Source organism: Hypanus sabinus, unplaced genomic scaffold, assembly GCF_030144855.1.
Source record: "Hypanus sabinus isolate sHypSab1 unplaced genomic scaffold, sHypSab1.hap1 scaffold_368, whole genome shotgun sequence".
NCBI lineage: Eukaryota > Metazoa > Chordata > Chondrichthyes > Myliobatiformes > Dasyatidae > Hypanus > Hypanus sabinus.
Genome location: NW_026781264.1, coordinates 198,432 through 220,002, shown reverse-complemented (window position 1 = coordinate 220,002; position 21,571 = coordinate 198,432). Strand labels below are relative to the sequence as shown.

At 43.9% G+C, this 21,571-nt stretch overlaps 2 protein-coding genes across 10 annotated transcripts in view; one reads left to right on the top strand and one right to left on the bottom strand.

Moving 5' to 3' along the window:
* LOC132388633 (zinc finger protein 420-like) overlaps nucleotides 1-21,571 on the top strand; it is a 148,934-nt gene that overhangs the window by 89,971 nt on the left and 37,392 nt on the right. The window contains exon 4 of one of the 4 annotated variants that reach the window (XR_009510290.1): nucleotides 18,286-18,414. The exons of the other annotated variants lie outside the window; for them this stretch is intronic. The gene's annotated coding sequence lies outside the window, so the exon portion shown is untranslated. Of the gene's footprint in view, nucleotides 1-18,285; nucleotides 18,415-21,571 lie in introns of those variants that run through there. 4 annotated transcript variants of the gene reach the window in all.
* LOC132388638 (zinc finger protein 239-like) lies at nucleotides 6,425-21,401 on the bottom strand. Of its 6 annotated transcripts, XR_009510294.1 has the most exons (5): nucleotides 21,272-21,401; nucleotides 18,618-18,736; nucleotides 18,331-18,480; nucleotides 10,721-10,962; nucleotides 6,429-7,413 (listed from the first exon to the last, which is right to left on the bottom strand). XR_009510294.1 is itself a non-coding variant. In XM_059961006.1 (2 exons), the coding sequence occupies exon 2, from the start codon at nucleotides 10,553-10,555 to the stop codon at nucleotides 9,770-9,772; it is 786 nt and encodes a 261-aa protein (XP_059816989.1). In that variant the 5' UTR covers nucleotides 10,556-10,962; nucleotides 18,331-18,464; the 3' UTR covers nucleotides 9,094-9,769. The 6 variants fall into 6 exon arrangements, 1 of the variants encoding a protein (XP_059816989.1); XR_009510296.1 differs by lacking the exon at nucleotides 18,618-18,736 and having other exon boundaries at nucleotides 6,430-7,413; XR_009510293.1 differs by lacking the exon at nucleotides 21,272-21,401 and having other exon boundaries at nucleotides 6,430-7,413; nucleotides 18,331-18,484; nucleotides 18,618-19,905.

Sequence of the window (21,571 nt, the reverse complement as noted above, 5' to 3'; positions counted from 1 at the left end):
ACGGGGCATGTACAGTCATCAGAGTTTAGTCTCATTCGGTATCAGTCTGTTCACCATCTTCGGTCCATTCACTTACATTCATCTCGGTCTTCTGCACTGACGGGGGTAACATAGGACACGGTGTCTTGCATCACTGGAACAAGCTCTCCCGCCAGCCACGTCCCTGACGAGCGGGACGTTCCCGGCTGTGCAGTGACGTAACACTGACAACAGATTCTCAGAGTTCATCAGTCAACCTCCTGCTGCAATGCGGAACTTTACATGATTCCATAAGTCAGATCTGAGCTTCCCTCGAATTCCTATTCAGAGGTACGGGACTGAGACAACACCAGTAACCCTGGAGCAGACAGTTGCAGAACGAACCCCACACTTACACGATAGTAGAGACTGACAGATACAGAACGAAACCCACGCTCCCACACTGTAACAGAGACTGACAGATACAGAATGAAATTCACTCTCACACTGTAACAGTGACTGACAGATACAGAATGAAACCCACACTCTCACACTGTAACAGAGACTGACAGATACAGAACGAAATTCACTCTCACACTGTAACAGTGACTGACAGATACAGAATGAAACCCACACTCTCACACTGTAGCACAGACTGACAGATACAGAATGAAACCCACACTCTCTCACTGTAACAGAGACTGACAGATGCAGAATGAAACCCACACTCTCACACTGCAGCAGAGTGACAAATTCGTTAGGTTGTAGAGCAACCAGCTTGTTTCTGCAGTGGAATTAAATCAATCGCCATTTTCCTTCATAATCTATCCACTTGCCGATATGTAGAACCATGGGTAACAACTGAGCGCTCTGAAATGCGCAAGCGTTTAGTGGTGATACATTTCACTCGCTGTTTACCCCGTAAATATGAAAATTGTCCTTCATCAGACTCCTGAAAATTATGTGAGACGCGCCTCAGGGGGAATTCACCCCGGTGGCCGCTCTGTTGAACTCGGGAACTATCCGGGACGGTCCAGTCAGGTCCCGCCCGTTTTATTTTCATTCTCTCCGTGACATCTCATTCTTCGTTTTGGTGTTGCCCTCTGTGCTTTTCTCCGGGTTTCTTCAATCAGGGTGGATCAATTCCCTTTTCTTCAACCTCTCCTCTGTTTCTCTTTCTGAACGAAGTGATCTCCATCTGCAAGTGTAATCGATTTTTGGGAAAAAGAATGGTACTGGAAATCCGAATTCAGACATAAATCACTGGAAACGCTCAGCTTGTAAGGTACAGTAGATTAAATACCCATTAATATTTCAGTCATCTGTGCTTATAGTTCATCACCATGTTAAAAATGTCAAATACCTCGTGTCTGAGGGTTCGGACCCTGTATCTTTTACACTGATTATCTGATGCGGAAAGCCACACAGAGAAATATCGCAGAATTACTTTAAATGGTGTTGTACCGCTCTCTGACCGAACATTACACACTCCGTTGCATTTCCAGTTCCGTCGCACCGATGTCTGTCCTGCAACCGACCAGCCTTGTACAACTCCGGTGATTCTACACGCCCGGAGTTTGACGGAAGTAAGAGTTGACGCGACAGGTAACTTTTCGAGAGCAGGATTGATTTATGCGGTTCGCGCCAGTCATTAGTAACTCAACACTTTATTACACATAACTGTTCCAGTGATACGTAACGATTATGTCCCATCTCCGTCCACCCCTTGAACACGAAATCAGTTTGAATCCGAAGGGACTTCGTACTAGTCTTGGTCAATTTAACACCCAAACAGTTTGAGAGGTTTAGTGACTACAACACAACCGCCTGGCAAGATTAAATGACAAGACCATTGTATCTGGAGATGGTAGTGACCCGGGGTTAACTTTGTTGTGTCAATGCAGCACATCTCCTTCTGTTGTTGACTGCTGTCTGAGTCCAATCACAAACAAGAGGAAATCTGCAGATGCTGGAAATCAAAGTAATGGACACAAAATCCTGGAGGAACTCAGCAGGTCAGGCAGCCTCTGAGTAAAAGAGTAAACAGTGACGATTCGGGCCCAGACCCTTCATCAGGGTGATCCAATACAATAGGATTAGACTTTTCCACCACAACTGCAGGGTCAACGACAGATTTTAGACAAACAGGCATGCCACTTACAACTGGTGGTAATTGGAATGAATAATATGCAACGGGTTGTCTGAGACCCCGATGTCGTTGTGTTAAATTGCCAATCCAAACCCTTTGTGCTTATTTACAAACAATTGGAAAGGAGCTGGATAGTCAGATATGCCCAAAGCAGGGACGGTTGACAAAACAGTGTTAAGAGCATTAAAGACTGTGTTCATTTCCTGACTCCACTGTATTTCGTCAGACATGCTCGGTAATGAGGCTTGTCGAGGAGAAGCCTCCATCATTCGATATTCAGGAATCCAATGCCTACAGTAATTGACCATTCACAAAACGGGAAACATTTCAGTTCGGGTGCGGGGAAGTGGCGCATCAATAAAAGCTGCAATTAGGTCTTTGGCAATTTGCTCAGTTCCTTGAGAAACCATGTTTCCCAAATCCTGTAGAGTGGGCTGACATTTATTGAGGGATACCTTTTGTTTCTTTCCAGCCAGGCTTGGCAACAGAGCCGCAACGTCATTTTTTCGCAATTAACTCGGCCGAGAGTGATAATCGGCAGTTTGTAAATTTCTACTTTCCGCTGGCAACCGCTGGGCGCTTAAATCCCGTGTTATTGCTGCGGCATAAACCGAGGGGCTCTCAGTTTACCCATGATGCATCCTGGTCCGAGTTCACTGTCCACCACTGTAAGTGAAAGCAATCAAACACTGACTGTCCCTGTATAATGGTATGGAGAGAAAGGCAGAACAGGGTCTATAACAGAACAACATCAGACGCGGCAGGAATATGGAGATGATGACGTCAGCATCGGGCTCGACGGGACCAAGAGGTACAACTATCTTGTTAATAGCACTTAGATCTGTTAAAAAAAAATCACTCATTACCATGACTTGCGTTTGGAATTGGTGGAACAGGGGAATTACATGGAATACAGGTTGGGAACAGCACTTCCTGATCCAACAGCGCTTCTGTGCCAGGCTCCATACCTTTCACTGCCTCCGGTGACAAATTATATTTCCATATAGAGGGTGGAACAGCATTGGTCTTCCTGTGGTGGGGCGGAATGTACAATCAAACATGGTTCTTGTGTATCGACCACAGGGAGGGAGGTGACCCCTCCGTTGACAAATTATATTTCCGTATAGAGGGTGGAACAGCATTGGTCTTCCTGTAGTGGGGCGGAATATACAATCCCACATGGTTCTTGTGTACCGACCACAGGGAGGGAGGTGACTGCGAAAGCAAAAGGTGTACGACACGCTCGGGCGAAGGAGGGGGAGCAAGCAGTCAAACTTTATTTTAACGCTGAAAAGGGCGAAGATTAAATATCCGGAATGAAATTGTAGAGTAGCGTTATTATTTGGCAGTGATGTAGACTGTGTGCGGTTTAACCCTGTAAAGTCTGAAGCACGGGTTCGAGTAGTTCAGGAGTTGCAGGGAGTTTGATGGCAATCGTGACATGAGAAGTCCGGTTTGGCAATTTAAACCGCTCATTCTGGTCTTCACTCATAAACAGTTCTGCCACTGTGTCTTCTGGACCGTAATAGATGCGCCCGGTCAGAGAAAGAGTTTCTGCTCTGTGAAACACGGAAAGGAGCTTCTGGTGATGGTTCAGCCGAGATGTTTCAATGTGTCAGGCGGTGCGTTGGAAATGCATTAGAGGTCGGCATGTTGGAATACACTGCCGTAGACAATCAGCGTCGTTAGGCAGTTTAAGAATGTCTGGACTGTCTGCTCGGTAATGCAGAGTTGTCCTGCAAGTCTATTCCAGCAGATGATTCCCAGCTGTCAAGGAAACGGGAAGCACAGTCAGTCATATTTTCTCATGTTTTTTGTCTGCACCTGGCAACCTCTTCAGAGTCACTATGGCTTCCCCATCATGGCAGCCTTACACGGTGCCCTTTAACCACTTTCCATTAGTAACGTTATCTCCATCATTATTGTATCTCACTTTATTCCGCTGGGGACTTCAAAATTTCCTTGCACTGCCGTCCAAGTCGGTCCCACACACCACTTTCAATAACATCTGAACATTTCCAGGCAAGGGGTTATAAATCTTACAAATTTGTCCCTTAGCTTGCACCTCGGACATGGCTCACGGCCGGATTACCGCGACGGGGCAAACATTTTCTTTTGGATATTGTGTAACAGGATCTATTCTGATTCGCTTCCCGTTTCCGGGTTAAATACGCAAATTATATTCATGTCCCATTTGATTTTTAGTCCCTTCCGCCAGTGGACAGAGGACCCTTAAAATAGGCTCATCTTTCCTTGGATAGTTCCTTGTCTTGTCCTTATCCCCCTTCTGCTCGTCGGCTTCGGTTGCCTGGGCATTATCAGACGGGTCGGGGTGTTTGATTCTGTCGTACAGCTTCTGCGAACAGTAAAACATCGATCAGATCTGAATCCGGGGCGGGCTCGGGCTCTCTCAGACTCTCTGGGTGAGGATATAAGCCCCGAGACACCTCCCGGTTCTTCTGTTCGGACGTCTTCTGCAGAGTCGGTCTATTTATTGGTTTCGGAGACTGATGTCGCTTAGCTACCACCAGCCTTTTCTCAAGTCAAGGTTTGACCCAGGACACACACAACCCACAGATACTTAGGAAAACAAAGACAACATACTCCGTTGACCAGGCTCAAAATAACAAAGTAAATTGCATAAATCAAAACACTTTATTAAATCCCGCGTAGTGTCTCCGTCTCCTCGAACAGGATCTCGTTTAAAATATTTAATTTTCTTTATCTCAAAAGACTCCCATAGAGCCACCGTCCTTGTGTCCAACCACACAAGTCACTGGTAAAAGGAATCACATGTCTAGTATTTCCACTTTCCAACTAGCCATCATCAGCAGTGGAGACTGGCGGCACCAGCGGCTCTCCCCGGGATTTCTGTACTCGTTCCATCTGCCGGTGCAACTTTCTCATTGTTTTTCTTTACCTTTACAGAGAAAACTCACCCCGCATTTCTGTCAGCAATCTTTACTATCGTTACTTACCATCTTCCTTCAATCTACTTACCTGGTTTTCATCATTATGTTTACAGGAAACTCTCTCCCCCGCATTCCTGATCAACATTACTGTCACTGCTTCCCATCCGCCTTCAATCTACTTACCTGCTCCTGCAAAGGAAAGACGGTCAGTCGCAAGCACAAGCGTGAACGACATTTCGTTCCGTTCGCCTGTTGAAGACTTATTTATACTCGTTGGATTTGTTTACTAATCGGAAACATCTTGGGTGGGACTAGGATCCGGATCCTCACGTCCTTAATTCCCACAATACTTCACACAATGCTGCGGTCCTTCCGACTTGATCTTGCCGATGCCGTCCTTTCTACCCGGTCATGGGCCAGGAGGCTCAAAGCGGATCACCCAACGGGTAGCTAACTCGAAGTTGCCATTCCCACCCACAGTTACTCCATCGTCCGAAACCATTTTGTTGGCATCCTGCTTAGCTAAGGCAAATTGTCAGAGATGTTGAAGAATCAAGTTCAGTTGGCAAATCTTCTATTTAACATGCTATCACGGAGAGTCCACATGCGTGGAACTCTTAAGGTACAAGTATAATGCTGCTCTTTATATCTAGTAGCAGAGAGGTGTGTGAAATCTTAGCAGAACAAAGGAGTTAGTTCACAATGTTTATTTTCATGACTTATTGTTCATCGGTTTAAACTCATCTCATTTGCGCAGCTGTATTATGGTTCTGAGGAACAGAAGTGACAGGCACGATATTATTTCGTGGAAAACGCAGAAATCCACAATCTCCCAAAGCTTAAGCAACATACAGCCCTGTAAACCTTATATTAGTGAATTTCATCCGTAGGGATGGCGGTTCGATGCCAGAGAGACAGAGCGAGGGTGATGGTCGTGAATAATGTTCGGAGGAAGGGAGAGCGTGAATGACGGTTAGAAGGAGTGCCGTCAAGGAAAGGAGTCACAAAGACGGGAAAACTTTGTCCAGACCTGATTCCTGCCTGGGCACTGGCTGTCTAGGTGAGGATATAGACTCTGAGATTCCTCACCTTTCTTTTGTTTGAACATGGTTTGGGCAGTCAGTCTATGTTTTTCTCGGAGGCTGGTGTGGCCTAGCTAACTCCAGTCGAGTTTACTGTCATTTAATAATACACATGCACTCCGACAAACTAGACAAGGTTTCTCCAAGCCGGGTTGTAAAGAACAGCAGCACAAACAACACACAACTACTTATGAAAGAAAGGACAACATCCTCCGATGAGCCACGCACAAATAAACAAAGTAAATCAAAACACGTTATTATATTCAGATTCAGTTTGTCATTTAGAAACCACAAACGCAATGCAGTTAAAAAAATGAGACAACGTTCCTCCAGAATGATATCACAAAAGCACAGGACAAAACAGACTACACCGGAAAATCCACATAACCTTTGGCAATCCCCAATCCAGAGTCTGGAGAGGCTGCTGCGTATTAATATCGCGTTACTATCTTAGCACGTTCCCCGGAAAGGAGCTCCAAAGCTACCAGACAAAACAAGACCAAAAACTAAAGCTACAAGACCTGCACAAAACCACATAGTTACAACAGTGCAAACAATAGCATAATTCATTAAAAAAACAGACCATGGGCACAGTAAAAGTAGTCCAAAGATGTTAAAGGACTATAAGTTCAACAGAAACCACCACAGAGTTTCCACAAGTCCCCAGGGTCCCGACAGACTCGCCATCCCACGCAGGCGGCAGAAGGGCTTCCACGGCGCCGCCCGACTCAGCCTCGCAGACACAGCACACACCTCCGAGCCAAAGACCATCCCCTCCGGCACAGCTTCTCCGAGCACCATCCTCTGCCGAGCGTATTAAGACGGCCCCGCCAACGCGACTCCGAAGACTGGGTGCCTGTTCTTCCCAGCTGAGTCCCGGACCGCACAGCAGCAGCAGCAACGAAAGTGGTCTTCTGGAGATTTCCAGATGTTCCTCCGTGCTCCCACGTCCGTTTTTCACCCGATTATGATGGCGCACGGCACCCCGCTTGACAAATAACTGATAATCAGCTCCGGAATGGCCGCTGCAAGCTCCGTCGCGCCATCATCTTAGATTACAATTGAATTTGAACATGATTCAGCACTCCATATATGTATATGCAATTGTGATAAGAAATACAGACCAGGAAACTTAAATGAGAAGCTACCTCAGAAAAACGAATCATCACTGTGGAAGAAAACATGAACTAGTGGAATGAGTATGACCCTCCATGGGAGACATCCCAATGATCTGAGCAGATGAGATGGTGAAAAGGAAATATCGAGCACCTGACTGAGAGTTGGAGACCTCTTCCCAGAAACAGAAGGATTCCTTGCGGAAATACAGGACAAGGTGGTTAACAAAAGCGGGGAAAAAAATCAAAAATACATACAATACAAACAAGGCAATCAATGCAGAAAATGCTAAGAGAAACCAGACACAATCCAACACATTCCAGGATCCTGCGGCAGTTGAACTCAATCTGATTAATTATGCAGCTGCAATCAAGTGGCAAATATCATTCACCAAAATCTTGCTTTAAAATACAAACGGATGAATGACCATGTTAACCTAATTAAGGTACAATTATTTCCAGCCTGATCCACTTAGTCAAAATCTCACAGTATATATATATATGATAATCGATACATTATTACAGATAGGACAATCCATAATAACCATCCGGATATAATATTACAGGATAAACAAGCAAATCCCTCAATAGATATAACAATTCTGAACACACACGTTCCTTGACAAGTGGAGCACCTCACCACAGGTATTGTTTGTGTCATTGGTCAGACAAATTATTTTCTCTGTCAATCAGCTTCCAAATGTTACTACTCTGTCATTTATTGCCACACCCAGCTGCTGATTTCCTTCTCTTTGTGATACGTTCTTACATCAACCATCGTCCAGAGCCCCAAACTCTGCCCTGTGCAGACTCACCTCTGGTTTCTGACCCTGCTCCTTTGAACATCCAACCAATGTTTTCGCATTCTGCTTTCAGTCTTTAGAGAACAGTGATGTCTTCTAACAACCCTTCAGAAGCACGGAAAATGACCCATAATGAGGAAATGAGCCATGAATAAGGAGAGCAAATCCAAATGTCATTCTTCCTCAGCTCAGAGATTTCAGGGGCAAAGAACATCTCAGACAGAACTGCAGTCAGCTCAACTGTCTGGAGAAAATTCAAGGGGAACCTTTTCACCCACAGAGTGGTGACTGTTTGGAACCCATCCTACAGGGGGAACACGAGGTGAACAACAGGGGAGGATTTAAAAGGATTCGTGGGACAGAATCACTGGCAGGGTCCAGCAGGCCTAAATTGACTCTCTATTCAGTTTAAGATAGTACATAGGGCCAAGATAAATTGGTGCATATATTTCCTAATATAAGCCCTATTTGTGACAGATATACCATAGAGGTAGCTGCTCTAACTCATAAGTTTTGGTCATGTATAAGCTTAAATAATTTTTGGAGAGATGTGTTTAGAATATTGTCTAAAGTTATAGATGTGGATGTTCAACCCAATTTCTCCTACGGGAATTTTTGGGATTATTCCAGAGGAAATAGGCAGAGTATCTGCTTCCGCTCAGCATGTGATAGCCTTTTCAACTTCACTGACTAGGAGTACTGTCTTGTTATATTGGAAAGAATCTAATCCTCTACTGTTTTCTATTGGCTCACCTTCATTATGTCATATCTGAGCTTGGAGAAAATTAGAAGCTGGACGTTTGATACATCTTTTAATTTTGAGCAAGTCTGGTCACCCTTTATTCAATATTTTCATATGATTTAATTTATTTTTTCTTTATTCTCTTTCGGGAAACTCCTTATCCGTGAAAGTTTGGAGGTGACTGGAAGGTTGCATTTCTCTTTGTTTTTCTTCTAATTTTATCCTCAATTGGACTGCCCAATCTTTCTTTTCTTTTCTTTTCTTTTGTTCCAATTTAGTTTAGTGTTGTTTTCCTGCATATAAATAAAATTTTCCAATTTTTTTAACGATTTGTTAAGAGGAGTTTTGTTTTTTTTTATTATACTGTATATATAACTGCATAACATTAAACCTATCTGATTTTGACAATATATACTTTTCTTTATTGCTCTTTATATGTCTATTGTATTCTCTGTTTGCTAAACCTTTCCACTGATTTGTATATTTTTTACTGGAAATCAATAAAAAAGTTGAAAAAATGAAAATGACTGTCCTGGAACAGAGTCACTGGCACCATCCAGCCAGCCTGAGTTGGCTCTCTACTGTACGCTAGGTGTGTTATAAATTCACCAAGTACTGGAGACAGTTTTAAATAAAACTGACTTATTTCTCTCATATCCAGAATATTAAACTCCAGTCCATTAAAGGTGAATGTGCAGCAGAAGAAACTCCTCCCATGCCCAGTGACCAGGGTGCAGAACTGGGTGTGGTGATCAGCAGCAATAATTTACGAGTCACTCTTGAAATTACATTTAGCAATGGTGATGAACAAATATGCAGCATGCAGCTTATTGAAAGTTTCTCTCCAGTCTGAACCCGGCAGTGTGTCACAAGGTTAGATTACAGAGTGAATCCTTCCCCACATTCACAGCAGTTGAACGGCCTCTCCCCAGTGTGAACTCAATGATGCACATAAAGGTGAGATGACCGAGAGAATCTCCTCCCAGAGTCTAAGTAGGTGATCAGCCTCTACCCAGTGTGAACTGACTGGTGTCTCAGTAGGTCAGATGACCGAGTGAATCCCTTCCCACATTCTGAGCAGGTGAATGGCCTCTCCCCAGTGTGAACTCGCTGATGTTGCAGTAGGTCAGATGACCGAGTGAATCCCTTCCCACATTCTGAGCAGGTGAATGGCCTCTCCCCAGTGTGAACTCGCTGATGTACCAGTAGGTCAGATGACCGAATGAATCCCTTCTCACATTCTGAGCAGGTGAATGGCCTCTCCCCAGTGTGAACTAACTGATGTAACTTCAGTTTAGATGACTGAGTGAATCCCTTCCCACAGTCTGAGCAGGTGAATGGCCTCTCTCCAGTGTGAACTCGCTGATGTAACTTCAGGTTGGATGACCGAGTGAACCTCTTCCCACAGACTGAGCAGCTGAATGGCCTTTCCCCAGTGTGAACTAACTGATGTACCTTCAGATGGGATGACCGAGTGAATCCCTTCCCACAGTCTGAACAGGTGAATGGCCTCTGCCTAGTGTGAACTGTCTGGTGTCTCAATAGGTGTGATGACTGAGTGAATCCCTTCCCACAGTCTGAGCAGGTGAATGGCCTCTCCCCAGTGTGAACTAACTGATGTACCTTCAGATGGGATGACCGAGTGAATCCCTTCCCACAGTCTGAGCAGGTAAATGGCCTCTGCCTAGTGTGAACTCTCTGGTGAATCAATAGGTGAGATGACCGGGTGAATCCCTTCCCACAGTCTGAGCAGGTGAATGGCCTCTCTCCAGTGTGAACTTGCTGGTGAGCCATTAGATCAGATGACTGAGTGAACACTTTCCCACAAATTCAGCAGTTGAGCAACCTTTGCCCAGTGTGATCTGACTGGTGTGTCCACAGGTGGGATGACCGACTGAACCCCTTCTCACACACAGAACAGGTGAATGGCCTTGTCCCAGTGTGAACTTGCTTAAGTACCTTCAGTTGAGATGACCGAGTGAATGCACTCCCACTGTCTGAGCAGGTGAATGGCCTCTCCCCTGTGTAAAATGATGGGCGTGCCAGTTAGTCAGATGACCAAGTGAATCCCTCTCCACAGTATGAGCAGGAAGGATGATCGAGTAAATCCCTTGCTCCACTTCTTAAATATCTAGACCGAGACAGCAAAACTGGGGTGCTATGTTTGAATTTCCATAGACAAATTCCTTGTCATTTTTAACCTGTAAAGATTTAAAAATTCATCAGTGGGTGAAGGACAACATTTCAGATGAGCTCACACTGTTACAGTATGGTTCAACGCAAGCTGGAGAGAGAAATCATCTTCTAACTGGTCACAGTGTTGGTATCTGGAATGACCATCAAACTCTCTGATGCTCTATAAGTATGGGGCATTTCTGCCATCTCCAGCCTGTTACTTGGCTCAGTTTGACTCTCTCCATTGGTAGTATTCCCCATTCCCCTTGAGCTGCATGGGTGCCTGGCTCCACAGTAACTGAAACACTCTCACGCAAGTAGCTTTTGTTGACATACAGCTGGGATTTTCTTTTATGTACTATTAATTTAAAGTGCCATAGACTTAATGCCATGTAAATATCTCCTGACCTTGTCTAGTTCAACATTGGAGATAAATGGCTTGTAATTCTGAGAATTAGTTAAAACCCGAGCAGAAGGATATAAATAAAATAATTTAAACCATTGAATAAAATCAGGCCCAAAATTAAATTTTCTTATGTTTTAAATAGATAATTCCATTCAACCCAATCAAAGGCCTTCTCAGCATCTAAGGATGTCACACATTCCAATGTCTCTTTAGAAGGAGAATAAATGACATTTAATAAAAGACGAATAGGGAAATGAGAATATTAATCTTTAATAAATCCAGTCTGGTCCTTTGAGGTTGCCCTTTGAGTCCATTGCTCTTTGATCTGGCCTTAGAACACTTAGCTATTGCCTTTAGAGTATCTCACGGTATCACTGGGATATTAAGGTGAGGTATTAGTCACAAAGTTTTGTTCTATGCCGATGACGTACTACTTTATATTTCTAATGTCAAAACTTCTGTGCTTTCTTTACTTTCTTGTTTCAGCCAATTTTCAGGATATAATCTAAATTTACGTAAGAGTGAACTTCTTCCTTTGAAAAATTTGGTACCCATTCATACTAACCTTGCTTTTAAATCTATAAGAAATCAATTTTGCTGTAATAATTACTAAGATTTATAAGCTACTGTTTAAAGGAATTTTTTCACTCTATTGAGTTACGTTAAAAGGACACTTTCAAAATGGTTGCCACTTTCATTATCGTTGATTGGCTGAATCAATTCTATTAAAATGAATCTTACCTAAATTTATATACCATTTTCAGGCCTCACCCATCTTTATTCCTCAATCCTATTTTGATTCTCTTGACTCTCCCCTATCTTCCTATATATGGAAACATCAACTTTCTAGACAAAATCAATTTCATTTTCAAAAGACAAAAAAGAATGGAGGTTTAGCTTTACCAAATTTTATGATTTATTGCTGGGCAGGCAATATATGGAACCTCACATTTTGGTCATACTATATTAACCATGAGGACTGTCCTGTTTGGGTTTCTATAGAAGCTAATTCTGTTCATAAATTCTCTATTATTTCTCTTCTTGGATCTTCACTTCCTTTATCTTTAAGTAAACTACCTGACAGATTGGTAGTTAAACATACTTTGAGGATGTGGATAAAATTTAGAAAATATTTTGTTTTAATGAGACATTTGCTATCAAGTCCTATTTTTTCTAACTATTTTTAACCCTTCTTTGATTGATGTAGTTTTTAAAGAATGGGATAGACTAGGTATTAACTGCTTCCAGGATTTGTTAGTTGGAGGAAGCCTTTTCGCTTGAGCAATTCTCAGCTAAATAGAGCTTACCAAAAACCTATTTTTTTTAATGTCTGCAAATTAGGGACTTTCTGCAGTCTCAATTGCATACATTTCCAAAAAGTCCAGATAAAAATTTATTAGATGTAATTTTTAATCTGAAACCTTTTCAGAATGGTTCAATATCCAATATTTGTGGCTTGCTGTTGAGAATGAGAAATGTTCCTTTAGACAAAATTAAAATCTCTGGGAACAAGATTTGCAGACTTCAACATCTAGAATGAAATTTTTAAATTGGTTAATACTTCATCGTTATATGCCTGCCATTCCCTCCTACAATTTAAAGTAGTCCATAGGGCCCATATGACTAAGGATAAGCTCTCTCGTTTTTATTCAGATATGTCTCCCTATTTTGACAGATGCAACTATGGAGTAGCTTCATTGATTCATATGTTTCGGATATGGCCGAGACTTCAAAAATACTGAAAGGAAGTATTTCAAACCTTTTCTGCACTTTTTAAGGTTAATTTTAAGCCTAATCTTTTGACTGCCTTATTTGGTAATGTTGGAGGGCAAGATATGATTTTGGAAATACCTGATCAGTGGCTACGTGATGTTACATCATGCTTAAATTTAGAACAGATTTGGTGTTCAATTTCTGAATCAAAGACTTTCAAACATAATGGGGACCATTTTTGAATTATTTTCAAAGCATTTGATTTGTTGTTACGTACGGATGTTGGCTAATATTATCATCTATTTATTTATAATGATAAGGATGTTTTTCCTTTTTTTCTTTTTTTTTACCAAGCAGCTTTTTGTTGGTAGCGGATTAGATTTTTTCTAATATACAGTTTCTAATATACTGTATTTAGTACCATTTTATCATTTTTATAGATTATTATATATATTATATTTATATTATATATATATTATTATATAGTGTATATATATACACACACACTTAAGTTACTCGGTATTCTTTTATGTAAGAAAATCAATAACAATATTGAAAAGAAATGTCCGGATCTGGCTGGTGGCACAGTGGCAACCGTGCCGGACTTCAGGATGAACCTGAGTTTGAATCCAGCCAGCTCCCCTGGACACTTTCCAGGGGAGCTGGGTTACGGGCTGCTGATTTCTTTGGAACCACTGCTGTAACTTGCCTCGTACGCGGTTGCCCATGATGCCAGAGAGGCATGGAGGGAAATCGTCCGTTAACTGGAGAAACACCGGTTGCAGCGTACCTTTCCTTAAATATCTCCCAAAACCATTGCCTCATCCAATTTACTATCTCATCTTGAATGCTGAGTGACAGAACCTCCTTGACCAACCTCCCATATGTGACTTTGTCAAGTTCCCATGGAGAAAAAATCAGCTGTCTTGCCTTCATCCACTTTCCTGAAAACTTCCTCCAGAGACTCTATAAGATTGGCTAGACATGTCCTACCATGCACAAAACCATGCTGTCTATCCTTAATCAGTCCACATCTATCCAAATACTTACATATCCAGCTCCTGCACATATATTCTAATACTTTTCCCACTACTGATGTCAAGCTCACTAACATAAAGTTTTCTCATTTATCCTTAGAGCCTTTCTTGAACAGCGGAACAACCTTGGCTGTCCTCCAATCCTCCAGTACCTCACCTGTCACTAAGGATGATTTAAATATCTGAGCTTGGACCCCGAAAATTTCTGCACTTGTCTTCCGCAGGGTCCTGAGAAACAACTTGTCAGGCCTTGGGGATTTATCCATGCTAATTTGCCTTAAGACAGCAAACACCTCCACCTCTGTAATGTGTACAAGGTCCATGAAGTTGATGCTGCTTTGACTCACTTCTATCGACTCTGTGTCCATCTCCTGAGCAAATACAGATGCAAAACTACTATTTAAAACCTCCCCCATCTATTTTGTCTCCTGTATAGGTCACCATTCTGTTCGCCAAGAGTGGGCATGTTCCTGTTCTGACCTTCTCCATGTTTCTGTGACAGAGAAGCTGGCCAAACTTGACTGGAAGGGGAACCTGGTAGGAGTGATGATGGAGCAGCAATGGCTGGAGTCTCTGGGAGCAACTCGGGAGCTGAGTGATAGACACATCCCAAAGAAGTGGAAGCATTGGAAAGGTAGGAGGACTCAACCTTGGCTGAAATGAGAATCCAAAACCAACATAAAAGCCAAAGAGAGGTTAAATAATCTTTTAGAAACGAAGAGAAGACAACTAAAGAAAGTCAGATGAGCTCTGGGTGTGGAAATATGATATTGTAGTCATTAATGTGTCTTGGTAGCACCCAACAGCCTGAGGAATTTAGATGAACAAAATATCCAGGGCCTCGATATCTCTTGAAAACAAAGGTTCCCTGCACCAGTTACCTTTCACCTTTTATTTTGGCAGGCACATGCAAACTCTACACACTCAAAATTTCACTTCTGAAGAACCCCCACTTACCAAGTACTCCTTTGCCAGAAAACAGCCTGTTCCAATCCACACTTGTCAAATCCTTGCAAAGACCATAAAATTGATCTTTCTCCAATTTAAAATCTCAAGAGAAGTCCAGGCCTCTGTTTTTCCATATTTTCTTGGAATCTCATGGCATTAGGATCACTAGACATGAAGTGTTCCCATACACTAATTTCTGTCACCAGCCCTGGATTATTTCCCAACAGCTTATTGCACACTTCTACGCCGGATGTTTTACGTACTGCTTGAGGCACATTTGACAAACTCTACCTCATCTAGTCCTTTTACAGTATGGGAGTCCCATGTAAAGTTAAAATCACTTACTATATCAACTTTTGTTTTTTGGTGTAGTCTGTGAACTCTCTACAAATTTGTTCCTCTAAATCCCTCAGACTGTTCCCAGTAATCCCTCAACCAATTCCCAGTAATGCCTACGATATCGTAAATCCATGCCCTGGGCTTATCTGGCTTTCCTACAATGCTTCTTGGATCATGATTTCCACAGCTCAACACATTTATCGCACCATGCTCAAGCATTTGATTGCTGACTTTGTCTGAGGTCTGAACAACATCTGTCTGGTGTCAAGAAAACAAACTCTCCCTCAATGTGAGAAAAACCTCTGATGCTGAATTTTGTAGTGACAACGGAGGAAAGGTTTTCTTCCGATGACTCTTCCATGAAGGTCATATTTGTGCAGGTGTCGCTGCACAGTAGAACAGTGCACAACCACTCCAGAGTCTGCTAAATCTTCCTGAATTTTTTTTACAGTCAAATGGGGGTTTTGATTTGCCTTTCTAGCAGTCCTACGAGTAGTTCTCTCAAAAAGCTTTCTTGGTCTTCCAGACATCAACTTGCCCTCCTCTGTTCCTGTTAACTGCCATTTCTTAATTACATTGTGAACTGAGGAAACGGCAACCTGAAATTGCTTTGCTATCTTCTTATAGCCTTCTCCTGCTATGTGAGCATCATTTATTTTAACTTTTCAAGTACTAGGCAGCTGCTTAGAGGAGGCAATGGCTGCTGATTGTTGGAACAGGGTTTGAAGAGACAGGGTATTTATAAAGCTTTGTGATTTGCATAACCTGGCCTGTCCTAATGATGACTGTGAACAAGCCATAGCCCTAACATGCTAATTCAGGTCAGAGACCTTCGTAAAAGTTATCTGAGAGCTCAAATCTCTTGGGGTGCCCAAACTTATCCATGGTGCTCCTTTCCTTTTTTTTCCACTCTAAAATTGTACAAAACAGAAATAATACACTAATCTTGCTTAAAGTGTTGAAAAGAATGTTTCGTGTTTAAGACTTTTGGAGATCAGTTCACCTTCTACACACTAAATTATTCACAGTAACAGAATGTTTGACCAGTGGTGCCCAGCTGTTTACATACCACTGTATCGGATGAGGTGGTGAGCACGGTGTGATGGGGGTGGTGGGGGTGAGGAGGAGGACTGACAGGGAGCAAAGAGGGAGAACATGTGGGATGAGTGGTAGATTTAGAGGGTGATAAAGAGGGGAAGACAATGTGGGATACAGGAGCAGGCAGGGAGAGTGTTTGAGAGAGGGGGAGGGTGGGATGCAGGGAGAGAGGAAGAGAGGATGAGAGCTGGAAATGGAGGTTACAGAGTGGTGGAGGTGACTGAGTGAGAGAGACAAATTTGATTGAAGTGAGAGGGTGCATGAGAGAGGGGGAGATGGAGAGGGGAAGGCAGAAGGTGAAAGAGAGTGAGAGAATGGTCAAGTAGCAGTGTCACTGAGGCAGATAGAGAAGAGTGAAGGGGAGCGTAGAGGTGGGGAGGAAGCAAGAATGATTGAGGGGGCGATGATATGGAAGGGGGTGAGGGAGAGGCGAGATGGCGAGGGAGAGACTGAATAAAAAGGGAGGTCTGGAGTAGAGGGCAGGAGGATGAAGAGGGACCGTGAGGAGGAGTGGTGAGGGAAACGGGGTACGTAGACAGGGATGAGGGAGAAAGGTGAGAAGATGGTGTGTCTGATTAGAATTGTTAGGCTAACTATTTATTCAGTCCCCAGTTGCAGGGTCGTTAATCACGTATGTTCACATGTCACTGAACAAATCCACCGTGGGATTATGGTTCCATGCCTTGACATTTACTGTGTATGATTCTGGTCAACATATCCGACAGTGGGGAGCTCTAACACGTACGGTTCTGGTCAACATATCTGACAGTGGGGAGTCTTAACGTATACGGTTCTGGTCTACATGTCCAACAGTGGGGAGTTTCACAGCATACGAGGACCAACAGCAAATCACAGTGGAATGCCAACCCCAGGTGATGCTGGTGTTTCTCATGTTCAGGTAGCGGTGAGGAAAGAGTTAATCTCGGGTTTGTGTAAATCGAGGGCCGGTTGCAGTGGGAATGGGCTTGGATCGATCCAGACAGCTGGAGCCACCGGGTTCTCCAGTCTTTTAGATTTGCGCCCGAGTCGGGATTGCGGGATCAGTTTGTTGTGGTTCCCCTCCAGCTTGGGAGGGTGGATGTGAGTGAAGGGGGCCTGTCAGTGAGTCGGTGTGGGGTGAATGGTCAGAAGGGTTTGGAGCCACTGGCGGGACAGAGGGTGGTTGGGGTACTGTGGGTGATCAGAAGTAACATGACCTGGGTGGATGGGCAAGAGGTAAATTACGTTATCATCGAGGGTGGATCTGGTCCAATGAATCAGACAGATCAGCTCACGTGTCCTTTCAGGAGGCCACAATTCCCTCATCATCTTAATCACTGACTAATCTTCCTGTTAACATTGAGTTTGTTACAGAGCCCCAGAGTCTGCAAACAGACGATTGGTGGGAGGCAGAGTGTTATGGTGACAGCCTGTTTCTTGGACTCGAGTCCCGTGCTTAGTGACATTCCCTGGGGTTACACCCATTGCTACTTGTCATCTATGTCAATAATTTAGTTGAGAAAGTACAGGGTATGGGGAGAGAGTTTGCAGCAAGTTCAAACAATTACTGTTTTTGAAAGACAGTCAGTATAAACACTCCCCTCTCTTTCCCTCTCCCCACTCAGAACTGACCAAAAGCTACATCAGAGGATGAGAGATCTTGAACTGAGTGACCACTGTGAGGGAATGGGAGTGGTTTCAAAGGGCTGGGCTGCTGGAAGCACATTACCAGACCTGGAGTGATTGGAACTGGGTCTGACAGAGGCATAACTGGTTCTTCTGGGCACATTCAGTCCCACTCCAACTATTTCCTACCTTCCTTTGTACAGGTATGTAATGTCTAAAGGACCAGTGTTTGAGTAAATGAGACTCACCAAACTTTCTCCTGACTATATCAATGGAATCTCCAAGTCATTTGGGTTCTCTCCAGTTGATGTTCTCAATCCTCGGGCTGTTTCACTCGTCTTCAGTCATGGTTTGCTTCCATTTGGGGATTTTCTTCCAATAAATCTCTCATCACATGTCTAACTTTAACATCAAAGATAATGAAGCCGATAAACAATAAAAAGGAGAACCAAACATTTCTATTAATTGTTACTATGAACAAAACTCACTGAACGTTAAACATTGAAGGCTGAACAGAAAGGAAAACACCACCCACCCGGAAACAGTGAGCATGCGTGAAGAGATTGTACATCTGCGGATAAATCGGAGGGGCAAACAGGATCACGTAACTAGTGGGGTCTCCCACCCCAGGCAGAGGGTCCAGCTCCCAACACTCTGTGGAAAGACACAAACGTCGCTTACATCTGGTCTCACCTTAAGTGTATTAGACATTTCAATCCCCAGGACAATAGCATTGTCTATCCACTCAGATTCATAATCGTTTATTATCACCAGCATGTGGTGTAAAATCTGTTAACTGTGCAACAGCATTTCAATGTAATACATGATATAGAAGAAAAAAAAACAAAATAATAAAAATTTACAGTATACTTATATCTGGGACCATTAATCGCCGTGATTTTTATAAATGACCTTGATGAGGAAGTGAAGGGATGTGTTAGTAAATTTACTGATGACACAAATGTTGGGAGTGTTGTGGATAGTGTGCGGGGCTGTCAGAGGTCACAGTGGGACACTGAAAGGATGCAAAACTGGGCTGAGAAGTCCCAAATGGAGTTCAACCCGGATAAGCTTGAAGTTGTTCAATTTGTTAGGTCGAACATGATGGCAGAATTTCGCATTAATGGGAAGACTCTTCACAGTGTGGAGGATCAGAGGGATCTTGGGATCCGAGTCCATAGGACACTCAAGTCTGATATGCAGGTTGACTCTATGGTCTACCGTGCATTGACCTTTATTAATTGTGTGTTGAGTTTAGGAGCCGAGAGTTTTTGTTGCAGCTATATAGGACCTTGGTCACACTCCACTGTGCTCAATTCTGGTCACCTCACTACAGGAAGAATGTGGAAACCTTAGAAAGGGTGCAGAAGAGAGTTAAAAGTATGTTGCCTGGATTGGGGAGCATGCCTTATGAGAATAGGTTGAGTGAACTCGGCCTTCTCTCCTTGGAGTGACAGAGGATGAGAGGTGACTTGAAAGAGGTATATAAGTTTATGAGAGGCATTGATCATGTGGTTAGTCAGAGACTTTCTGAGACACTGTTTCTAATCCTTTGGTAATCTTATAAACGTCTATTCAGTCTCACCCCAGCCGGCACGGCTCCAGAGTAAACAACATAAGGTTGTCCAGCCTTCCGTTATAGTTCAGGCCCTCTATTCCAGGCAGTGTCCTGGTAAACCTCTTCTGCACCCGCTCCAAAGCCCCGATATCCTTCAGAGAATGATAGCCACCACAACTGTATAAAACACTCCAGATGTGGCCTAACCCTAACCCTCCCGTTGTAGCTCAGGCCCTCTATTCCAGGCAGTGTCCTGGTAAACCTCTTCTGCACCCGCTCCAAAGCCCCGATATCCTTCAGAGAATGATAGCCACCACAACTGTATAAAACACACCAGATGTGGCCTAATTAATCTTATAAACGTCTATTCAGTCTCAGCCCAGCCGGCACGGCTCCAGAGTAAACAACATAAGGTTGTCCAGCCTCCCGTTGTAGCTCAGGCCCTCTATTCCAGGCAGTGTCCTGGTAAACCTCTTCTGCACCCGCTCCAAAGCCCCGACATCCTTCAGAGAATGATAGCCACCACAACTGTATAAAACACTCCAGATGTGGCCTAATTAATCTTATAAAGCTGCAACATAACTTCCCGACTTTTGAACTCAATGATAAATACAACCATGTGGCGACCCATTTCCTGGCACACCCGAACCGGCTCACAATTAGCCAGCGTTCCGGCTAAGGGAGATAGCCTACGGGGGTTTGTGAGTACGTGTATTTTGGAGCATCCGCGCCCACGGGGGGCGGGTTGAAGGAGGCTTTAAAACAAGGCTGTTGAGTTCGAATAAAGTTATCTTTGACTGCAGTTTACCAACTCCCGTGTCGTTATTTTAGCGCTGCCTGTAGCACACCGCTACAACCACACCATTTGCCTTCTTAACCACCCGATCAATCTGTGCGGTTTCTTTCAGGGAGCGATGATCTCGGACTCCAAGATTCCTCTGATCATTAACACTGTTCAGGGTTTTGCATTTAACAGTGTCTACATTAACATGCCTCTACATTCCACCGACCGAGCTGCAAAGTTGATTATCACTAATCAAATCTCACCGAATTTTCGCAGGACCTGTTGAATTTATTGCCAAGTGCACAAGTACGGGAAGGTACAGGAACAGAGAAACACTGTGGCAGCATCACAGGCAAGTACATTCAGTTAACACACGGAACACAAATTATACATTTCTCTGTCAGTAACAATATGGAAATATGTTTTACGTCATCATGCTAATAGGACCAGAACAACAGGGGCTGAGCGGCGGCTCATCTCAGACGGTTCGTTGTGAAGGTCTCACAACCCGGACTGACCCCGGCAGATTCTGTGAAGGAAGCGAGGCGAGGCCGCCAGTTCGGGAAAGTTCATCCCCTCCCCCTTCAGGTTTCACCGATCACCTTGTGTTTCTCTCTCCCTTCTCCTCCCCCACCTTTCATTCTCCAGTCCTGCCGAAGGGTTTCGGCCGGTAACGTCGACTGTACTCTTCTCCTAGATGCTGCCCGGCCTGCTGAGTTCCTCCAGCATTTTGTGCGCGTTACTCGCATTTCCAGCAACTGCAGATTTTCTCTTGTTTCGAGTTCGGGAAAGTTAACTCACTACCCAACGTCAGAACTCCCCGATCGGGACCGGCTTCAATACTCACCGAAAGAAAATTTTTGGTGTTGCCCCGCAGAGAATAATCCGTCTTCGGCACCCCGTCCAAGACGGCGAGAACCCCCTCCGCATCCCGATCTCACCGCCGACCCGCTTTCACAAAGAACGAAAAAAATAGCACGGACTAGCCCGGGAATGTGAGCATGCGCAATGTGCTAATTGCGTCATCGAGCGGTGGGCGGGGCCTCAGAAAAATTCGCAGATGCTTCCGATCTGCGGTAAAACGGGATCACGTGACGAGTGGAGGGCCTCCCACGTGATCCGGTGACGGCTCCTCGCCCTTCACACA